The 10,541-nt window shown below is 36.4% G+C and overlaps 1 protein-coding gene across 1 annotated transcript in view; it reads right to left on the bottom strand.

The window, feature by feature from the left end:
* The window catches only part of LOC109847247 (RNA cytidine acetyltransferase 1-like), a 14,571-nt gene extending 4,377 nt beyond the window's left edge, over positions 1-10,194 (bottom strand). The window contains exons 1-17 of the mRNA XM_020416483.1: positions 9,973-10,194; positions 9,807-9,898; positions 8,774-8,945; positions 8,574-8,696; positions 8,115-8,288; positions 7,787-7,897; positions 7,556-7,689; positions 7,376-7,469; positions 6,679-6,777; positions 4,969-5,105; positions 4,660-4,757; positions 4,408-4,531; positions 4,242-4,329; positions 3,953-4,052; positions 3,803-3,855; positions 1,328-1,504; positions 1,210-1,247 (exon numbers count right to left, since the gene is read on the bottom strand). Coding sequence (XP_020272072.1) covers positions 1,210-1,247; positions 1,328-1,504; positions 3,803-3,855; positions 3,953-4,052; positions 4,242-4,329; positions 4,408-4,531; positions 4,660-4,757; positions 4,969-5,105; positions 6,679-6,777; positions 7,376-7,469; positions 7,556-7,689; positions 7,787-7,897; positions 8,115-8,288; positions 8,574-8,696; positions 8,774-8,945; positions 9,807-9,898; positions 9,973-10,077 — 1,919 coding nt within the window. The 5' untranslated portion in view covers positions 10,078-10,194. The remainder of the gene's footprint in view (positions 1-1,209; positions 1,248-1,327; positions 1,505-3,802; positions 3,856-3,952; positions 4,053-4,241; positions 4,330-4,407; positions 4,532-4,659; positions 4,758-4,968; positions 5,106-6,678; positions 6,778-7,375; positions 7,470-7,555; positions 7,690-7,786; positions 7,898-8,114; positions 8,289-8,573; positions 8,697-8,773; positions 8,946-9,806; positions 9,899-9,972) is intronic.

Here is a 10,541-nt window from a genome sequence, read left to right as displayed (position 1 = left end):
AGCCACAGAGACTTGAAGGGAATTGTTCCTTGACTGGGAGATAAAATCATGGCAGTACTCAGGATATACAATAGCTGCCAACAGCGGCGCTCACGTAGAACTCAGCATAAGGATTTACAAAAAAAACAAACAGGGACAAGACGAGTGGCTTGTGATTGAGGTGTAAATCTAGAGTAGAGATTTGTGCATAACAAATACAGTGTGACATTCAAGTATAATATATATTGAAATAAATAAATATAAAACAAAGCAAAGACAAGCTCTAAAAATGGGATATGTGTACAATTCTTTGTATTAGAGACATCTTGATTACTTAGATAAGTGTTAAAACTTATACCTTAAATGGCACAAGAAATGGAAGATGAACACCCAAGTATGGGAAATGTACCAAAGTCCACTCCTATCAAAACTATTTTGAGACTACATGCCCACCAATCAAAGAAATATGATAAAAGCATGATCGCAACCACAATCTATTGGAATTAAACTTAAGGCAGAATTCTTCCCTAGATGAAACAGTCATGAACTGGAGAAGATCAATAGGTTGCAACAACCAAGAGCATTGAGCAATCTCTCCATCAGCCGCACCGAAGCTCTACAAGCACATTATCCCTACCTTCATTTAGCTCTAAGAGATCATCAAATATCATGAATTTCTGCTGGATCTTACAGTACGGTTTTAAATTAATAGACTAATAGTTATGTCAGATAAGTACTCTTTTTAATGGGAAAAGATGAGGATGACTGAGTGTTTAGTAATACTAATTCAATGATAAGCACGTGGCTGTGATAATGCCATATCAAGCTCGTTCCATTCGTCACCTAAACTACTGTTGTAAAAGAGAAAAAGGCTTAGGTTCTTTTTAAACACTTATTAAATGATGCAACCAAAGCACATAAACAACCTTGTAAACACCAAAATGATGCACCCAATCCCTCCCTCCCTCTTCCTCTCTCTTCTGGCCATGGGAGACTTTTCTAGGTGAGGAAAGTGGCATCAATAATTACTCAAAGAGAATAAACACCCAGTTTACAGATTTAAACAAGCTATGGAAGCATTAAAGAGTGCTAGATCAAACAATTTCCTATTGAATTCACAAATGGCACAACAGTATTCAATACATACTCCTAACTACCAAGTAGCAACTATAAAGTAATAATCTAATTTGAACCGAAAATGAGAATACAGGAAGAGGTCAAAAAAGGAACCTTGTTAGAAGTTCCACTGCAGTTGAACCATAACCTAGCTGCAAGAGACCAAAACAACACATAAAATCCACAAACCAAAACGAACGTGTGATGTGCAGGCAATTTTAAAGAATTTTACCCTCAAGGCACTTGGGTGCACAGCAATGCGCACAATTCTCACACCTGAAAGACTTGGAAATACTGCATCTTGGAATTGTTGGCAAAATTTCCAAGGTATCTGGTCACCGGAAGGTTGACGGCCCTCGCTTAAACTTTTTATTGCAGATTTTCTTGATATTTGCCCTTCAAGACAAACCTGCATGAATAATTAGAAACATGTCTGATATATATACATATTCACGCTTTATAAAAAATCACTCGCGAAATTTAAATATATAACTTGTTGCAAAAAGATACAATGAAGAGAGCAAGAAAAACTACATCCCGTAGGCAGGGACTAGTCCAGGATTATTCAGCTGGGGGCACTAACTGTCACGAATGAGCAAATAAAATAAAGCATGTTATCAATTAAACCATCTTTCATTTTGTTAGTTGTAAACAAAGTATCCTTCGTAAATTTAATGATTCATAGGCTCTAGTATAATTCAATTCAAGTATCCCGACAACTAGAAAACTCAATTTGAACGCTCGCCAATACGCTTTGATGATAATCTTTTTCACTTAGAAAAACAATGCGCTTATATACATTCTCTAAAATCATAAACAGAATAGTATGACATGCCTAATAATCATTGCCGCGGTCATATATACTCTAAAAATGCCAAGTGTAACTTTTTTTGCTTTATTTGTTCATTTTAAATTATCATAAAATAGTATTTTCTAAATCAGTCCTTTAAATCTTTAATATTTTGAAATTAGTCCCTAAAACTATTAAAATTGCTAATAGGTCCTTCAATTATTCTGACTTGTTTCAAGATTAGTTTATTAAATCATTAACTTTCACTATCGGGTCTCCCAGTTCTTATAAGTTGTTTTAACTTAATCCTCCCAATCAAGAAGAGCATAATAACCTATAGAAATTGGGGTATCTAATAGCAATTTCATTAATTTGAGGTACTAATTTCAAAAAATTAAAGACTTAAGGGACAAATATCGAACAAGTCATACCAAATATTATTATTTTTCAGAGGTATTATTCAAAAGAGCATGTAGCACATGAAACCAATCGAAAAGGCTGGGTCCCATGTTCTGAAAATGGCGTTTACCTTTTGGCTCATTGTTTTGAGATAAGTTTGACAAATTACAATTGTATACTAAACTAAAAGAATAAACACCTTACTATAACCAGTTTATAACAAGTAATATAGCATAAGTTTCATGGGCATATATGAAATCAAAAATCCTTTTTTTGGGAGGAGGGGGCGGTAGGGGTTGGGAGGCGTGGGAGGGTGGGNAGAGTTCTAGCTTGTATAGCATGGGAGAGAACACATCTCTCAGATCATGTGACACATATTTTCTTCCCCCTTAGGATAGAGGGCAAAAGCTTTCCACCTAACTCTTTCAAAGTGGTGATAGAAAGAATTTAGACTGTTGGTGGAGAGCCTGCTCAAGAGAGACATCATAAAACCAAGCTGCCTCAGCCAAAAGTCTTGAGGAATGTGATCCACTATAAAGGGAGTGCATAGAAGATATTCACCTTGTTCACACAAGAAGAAGAATTAGAAGAATAAGGAGAACTAACACGACCTCTTGCAGATAAGCAGAAACATTCAAAAACCATAACTAGGTGGCAACAGAAGACTAGTAAAAGGAGCTCGATTCAATAAGCAACACGACTTCAGTATATCAGTTTTAAAAAGAGAATTGTTTGGGTGCTTGGATGTGTAAGCTGTTCAGCACATAGGTTTTATAGCTTGGCTGCACACTAAAATTCAACGAACGATTTAGGGCTACAGTCAAAGTGGTTATAAGCCACTTTTATGACTTATAAGCCACTGTTACATATTTGGCAAATGGCTTAGTTTTATATGCCACGAAAAAAAATAGGCAGCCCACCCTAGCTTATTTTTTTTGCTTATAAGCCATAAAGTTTGACTAAGTAAATGACCAGTATGCCCCTTATCATTTTACAAAATTCCAAGTTTGACCAATATGTTTAAATTTAGAGCCACATCCTTTTTGGTTATTTTGACTACAATGATGGATTCTAATCCACCAATTTGCCAAACACTCTCGTATTAAAAGTGGATTATAATCCATCTTTTTTACCAAACCAATCCATCTTTTTTACCAAACCTTGGCTTATAAGCCACTTGAATTATAATCCACAAACGGATTATAAGCGAAATAGCTTAAAGCTAAGTTCCCAAACATGCCCTTAAATATATGTCAATTATGTTCCAATAGTCCAATTCTAACCTTGCTACCTATACCTTAGTAGCTCCCCCTTCCTCTCTTTTCACTCATTCAACTTGATCACCTCCTAAACCTTAATAAACTAACACAACCCATTCCCACTAAAAAAACTACTAAATGATATGTGAATTGAATGAATGCAATGAATGACCACATTACATTCAAGAATCAAAACTACTAAAAGATATGCAAATTAAATACATGGTGATATGTGAGATCTAAGAAAATACATTTTTACCTGAATGACACAGAGAATATCTGGAAGGTGATTTTTTGACTCATCAACTGGCCCTGCATACATAAAGATTCTAATAGGTTTACCCTGACCAAAAAACCTATGAAGAACATGAGGAAAAGAACAAAAAACAAAGTTCATATAGGACTATACCAAGCAACACAAATAAGTGATGTGATGGCGCATCAGCCATCAATTGTAAGTCATTGGGTGAATTTTTGTAGTGTGAAGCAACATAAAGGGCCATCATTCGCTGCAGAAAGCAGTAGAACACAAAGGATTATATGAAATTAGTGATAGAAACGGGATGCATGTGTGTTAGACTACAAGCTAATGCTGAACCCAGTCCAAAAGTGCAAATAGGAAAGTTATGGATAGAGTAAAATATAATAATAAATATAAAAGGTGCTTACTACAGAAAGAAAAATCTATAGAACTATACCTGTAAAAAGATTTCACTCTCTTTATGGTAGGAGAATAGAGTATCCCGATTAACATAATAGAGGTCACATTCACTAGGATGTGGTAGTCTGTCATGGAGAAAGTTAAGAATTAATTCAATCGAATAACACAGATGACAGACATTATTCCACCTCAAAATTTCTCACCTGCTAATATTTGGGATGTAGCTCGCAACATCCAAGCAAAGTAGACCATTGAGCCAAGATTCAATTGGATCGCCAGAAGCATATCGGATAGATTCGTTCAATTCTATCTTCTTGAATAATCTGCCTATTGTACAAATAATCAAGCAAACTTTCTCAATTAAAATACAAGCACTTGAAATTTGTTACACATGATTAATGTGAATATTGTGATTCCCGAGGAAACTACAGATGAAGAAAATAAACAGCTCTTACCAGAATGTGGGCCTTCTGGACTCTGAGCAGAAATTTGACTTTGTGTTTCTAATTGTTGAAGAAGTTTCAACGACAATGAACGCCCAGTGCCTTCATAGCTTTCCAAAGATAAAATATGAGGAGATAGGGTGAACATTAATATCTACTAGATCTGAGCACTTTTAAACATAAGTAACTACATAGATAAATTTAGGTCATTATTTGGGGGGGTGGAGGGGGGCTACCATATGAATCATTTCAGTCCCCATTATAACATCATAAATAAGAAGGATCAAAAAAATCAAGAGAAGAAAGCTCTTAAGCTCTTACCCATTGACAGTCGATGAGAGAAAGACCAGATAAGGTCCAAGCAAGGACTTCACAACTGGTAGGGGAATTGCTGCAGCTTCATCAATAACTAGAAGCTCAACTTGAGAGAGCTTACCATGATCATGAGGCCTTAAATACTGATAATAAGAAATAATAATAATAAACATCACAGGTGAGTTGATCATTTGAATATGATTGATGAAATATTGGTCAAATAGTGTAAGAATAAAGAATCAACATCTTTCATCCACGGTAAGAATCACTAATAGCTGAAAGACAGAAAACTACCAGAAATTATAAAGCAAATACGCAAATGGTACTGAAGAACGGATGAAATATAGTTTGCAAGAAATGTCTGTTAGGAAACTGATATGAGTTATTTGCTATGTCACCTGGGCACTTCAAAGCAGAAGCTGTACCCGTACCCTACACATACCCGCACCAGTAACAAAACTTCTTGGACACTACTTGAATATATGCATACTTCAGGCGTATAGTCAATTATATAATACATGTTTTAATTTAAAACAACCCTCATACACTTCTTGGACATATATTCTACATTTCACATCTATTTCTTATATATTGATCTTTTGTAAATGAAAAAATATTAGTCTTACGTATATTATAAATCTTAAGACATATATATATATATATACATATATATATATATATATATATATAATATATATATATATATATATATATATATATATATACACACACACACACACACATATAGCCGTGCCCCCACACACCTCTTTTACAAATTTGTCGTGACCTGTACCCACACCCATACCCACGCCCATGCAGCTAAGGTATTTGATTAACTACTACAGAATGATAAAATGATTAATCAATGTCAGCAGAAAAACGGTGTGAGACAAGAAACTTCAGGTATCAGTTAAGTGCTGAACCAAGTGATAACTCATAACTCAGATCATAATCAAAATACGGCAAAATCAGACCTTCTGAATCCAATATTGATGGAAGAGATTACATCTGTCTACCTTGGTTATCAATGTTAATCTATCCTGATCACACCCAAGAAATTGCAGGACAGCAGGAAGAACCAAGAGATTTTTTATACCAGTGGCTGTAATAGAAAACATTCACAGTGCCGAGACAAGTCAAAAAGCAATGTGCACGCGTTTCAAGTGATGGGTCTATTCATACTAACCTGCATGTTACTAAATGAATACAATCACTTGGTTTCAACAGGATATGAGAAGGTTTACATGAATAAAATAGCATCATAACAAATTTAGGTTTTGTTTGTTGAAATTATACCCAGTATACTAGTCAGGTCCATTGAAGAAGAAAAAGACTGGAATATGGTGGTGGGTGATTACAGGTGAAAGTGCAAATAAATCAGGACTTTCCAAGGTTATATATGACACTTGCTTTTAAGTGATGATAAAAGGAAGACACTGTTTGCCTACCATAAATTTCATAATAGCAAACATTATAGGGACGAGATTTATTAGAGAGAGAACAGATTTAAGCAGATTGCGGAAAAACAATATTATAATTCTTTCATAACTTTCCGTTCTGATCCACACCTTTACTGTTGCAAACTTGCAATGCACCTAGCTACAAATTAACTCTGAGTTACATATGCGAAATGAATCTTCACTAATAATATTCTAATTTCCTATTGCACTGGTCATAAAATTGTATATCAACTGTTAGAACAAAAGTTCCACATACTTGAATTGTCTGACGATGTTGTTTGTAGATATTAATCTGAACAATTGCTTTCTTGAATTCAGGATCAGTGCTCCGCACCAAATCATATTGCAAATGTTCCTGCAAGTAATAAAATTCATTATATTTATAAAGGTAGGAGATAAATTATGTGGCATATCTTTGAGCCAAAAAGAGCATAAGCTGAAAATGAAAAGATGAACTTGACAAACAAAATAGAGTTATCGAAATTTTTTCTCAGGCTCATAACATGGACATGTCTGAAAAAATGATCCCTAGTGCATTAATATATTAACTCCCGCGTGCCATAGGATATAATCCGACCATTATGGTATTAAGTTACCCATCAAAACATTCAAACTAATCCCATTCAATTTTTGTTTTGAAATTGCAATTTGCAAATATTTTACATAGTACCCTTTTTGTGTATAAGTATTGAAATATTGGAATGCCGTAGGAGATCAATTTTTTTCCAAAAAAGTGTCGTATGCAGGTCATAATCGTCAAGATAAAAACAGAAGCAAAGGAAGAGAAACTCAATGGCAGGTGAAGTGAATAATGTGTTTGTCGGATATCCTTCCATGGACTACTAATGAGTTTACTAAATGAGCAAACTAAATTATTAGTTAAGAGGAAGTAAAATGAATAATGACTGGGGAATAATAAAATTGGCAAATATCAAATGAGAAGAACAATGTACCTTATACTCCAACGAATTCAATCCTTTGCAGACAAACTCAAATAGAGTTTTAAGGTTCTCAGGGCTTGGTGCAGTGACAAATATGTTTGAATACCTGGAGAAGGTATCTGGCATCTTAGGACTCAAAAAATACACAGTCAAGTAAAAACATGTCCAATGGTGCCCAGTTCAGAATTCTACCCTGCAGCAACAGCCCCTGCAACAGCAAGACCCAGTGCAGCTGATTTTCCACGTCCCCGAGCAGCAATCAGGGCAACAGTACTTCTTAATGTTTTATCTAGAACTGCATCAAGAAAAGTGATGACAGCTTTTCCCTGAAATAAACAAATCGATTACTAGCTTACCCATGATAAATCTACAATCAACTAGTTGACATATAATATTAAGGATTCACAAAGTTTCAGCATGAACCTGATCCATTGTACAACACTTCCCAATCAGAGGGCCAACAGGAAAATCATCGTGAAATTGCTCTTTCAAGCTCTTCAGTTCACGTTCCCTTTCAGATAGCCCCTCCGGATCCTTAAGAAATGAACATAAGTTCATAAATGCATAAAAAAGGTTAACTATTATAACAAAACAAAACAAAAAAAGATAAGAAAAAGATAAGGAATAAAGCAACAAATGTATCCTAAATTCAGCGACAAAATATTTCGTGTAAGTACCAGTACAATTAAAAAATCAAATGGGATACAAACTCAACAACAGTACAACATAACTGCACACTTAAGAAAGTTACCTCTGTGACTGCAATGGGTTCGATATTTCTTATGTGAGATGATATTGGTAAAATGTTCAGTTCATCATCCATTACAACGCATGCCTTGCATGATGCAATAGACAGCAAAAAGCGTTCATTAAATCGTGCAGTAGGCTGGGAATGAGACTCTGTCCGGAACCTTTCATGCACATCCTGAAACCAAGAAAAGTAGAAGTGATGCAGTTTGTAGCTTGTACTGCTTGTAAATCAGTACTACGACGAACATCAAAGCCTCACACCCAATGTAGGTAATAAATATATGAAGCACAAATTCTCACACACGAGAGGTACGGCTTGTCATATAAACAGTACATTAACACAAATAGCAAAACTAAAACATGCAAACTAAAGCTTGAGGCAAAGACTAGCTAAAGCATAAGCATCAAAGCAGTTATGATTTAGCTTGTAAATAAAGTAATCAGTAAAAACGACACGTACCATGACCAATGTATAAAGATTAGTAAGTGATGATAAGGAGCGGAGCAACAAGACTACTAAGCCACCTCCCTCCACGGTCTCAATAGTTCTGGCGAGGAGATTAGGATTCAATGCTTCAAAATCCTACAATAGCAATATCATCCTCATCAAAGATACAGTGGAACTATATAACGACAAAAATGTTGACAAAGAGAGCAAACCTGTAAGATGCACATGCCAAATGTATTTCCAAGAACTCTTTCTGAGTCTTTGTACAAACAATAAGTTATGTTTCCGCTTTCGACAAAAAGTGAAAAGGGGTCCACTTTTTCGGGGTCCAGTAATCCCTTTTGCATCATCTTCTTTACTTGTTTTGCACGTTTTTTCTTGTGACTGAAATAAGAAACTCCTTCATTCAGCTTAAAAGCGATTTATTACAAAACAGATTTAGATAAAAGGTTCGCTAAATGGCATAAGTGATCTAAAAGGAACAACAGTTAGGAACTATAGAGTAACTTCATGAAGATTTATGGGCAGTAATGTTACAGGGTAAAAACGAAAAAATCAAAAGCATTCCATCTTAAAGCTTGGTTCTAAGCTCGTGAGTGATGTCATCCACAATATATATTTTAAAGTTCACACCCAATGCCATAGGATTGCTTAGTTACACAATAGAGAGTTATAGCAAGATGCCCAATTGAACTGTGGTAATCTACCCTTCAGGCAATGTTTTAAAAAGCCTCGGTCTAGCCCGCCTAGGTGTCCACGTAGGCCTAGGCAGTACCTAGGCCGCTCGCCTAGCACCTTGCCGGTACCTAGGCTTTGGAAGCATTTAGGAGCGTGGCCTGCATATGTGGACTGCACCCTTTAGGCATTAATTGTGATTTCCTCCACTGCAGCCTCCATGTCCTCCAACCTCCTCGAAACTCCTCCAGCCTCCAACTATGAACACCTCCTTCAACCTTAAGCAAAACTCCATCCACCACCACTTAAAACGAAGATGGAAATCCATATAGGCGCCAGTCCAACGCTCTATGGATTGGCGCTTACTATCAATTATTATAATTAAAAAAATAAAACATAGGAAAACCCCATATGCCCCACCAAGGCTCCCTAGGCGTCTAGGCTCTACGTGTCGGGTCCAATGCCTAGGCCGCCAAAGTTTCTTCTGTATGGTTACTACTACTTTTATATACTGCACAAAAATTTCTAACTTTTGTTTCAGAAATATAAAATTAGGGCACAAGAGCGCACCTGCTGAGCTCTAACTTCTCCTTGTAGCACCACAACACAGTAGGACGAGATTTCACCACTGATTTGCTCAGCATATAGTGGAGATTCACAATCTGTATACATCCAAACGTTCAGTGCCTTAAGAATTGTACGAATTTGAAAGAACTAAGCAGAGGTTGCATGTGACCTGATCTCGAGATTTATCGCCGACGATGACGAACATTGAGCGGTGCCTCAGCTTGACCCCGTTCTCGATTAGGGTTCGAATCCGATCGTCCACCTTCTTCCTCATTGTTGCTGATAGATTCGCTCTCCGGTTCCAAAGGCTCTCGCTGTCTCCGTTCAAATGCTAGGGTTTTGGCGATGGCCGTCGAATGAAAATCGAGGGGCGAGGGTTTTAGAGATGGGAGGGAGGTTTTCATCGGAGGGTTGGCCCATATGCGGATCGGGTTTGTCGGGTTTAAAATACTTTTACCCGAACCAATGCAACTGGGCCCCAAATAAATGGATCGGGTCGCGGCCTTGTCTGGCTATACACCTTACCCGGCCCTAAATATTTTACGGCTTCTTAAGGGGATGTGACGTCTGTTATTCAGTTCCTCCAATTTTCCAATGATCGTATGTATATGTTTCTCCGTGATGTTTGGAGACGTGCAAAGGATTCTTATCGGTTAAGATGTTTCATATTTATAGAGAAAGCAACGTTTCGACAAATATAGTTGCCAAATGAGTGACAAAGGGAGTAGATGAATTTTT

This window comes from Asparagus officinalis, chromosome 1 (assembly GCF_001876935.1).
Source record: "Asparagus officinalis chromosome 1, Aspof.V1, whole genome shotgun sequence".
Classification (NCBI taxonomy): domain Eukaryota; kingdom Viridiplantae; phylum Streptophyta; class Magnoliopsida; order Asparagales; family Asparagaceae; genus Asparagus; species Asparagus officinalis.
This window is presented reverse-complemented; position numbering and strand designations above follow the sequence as displayed.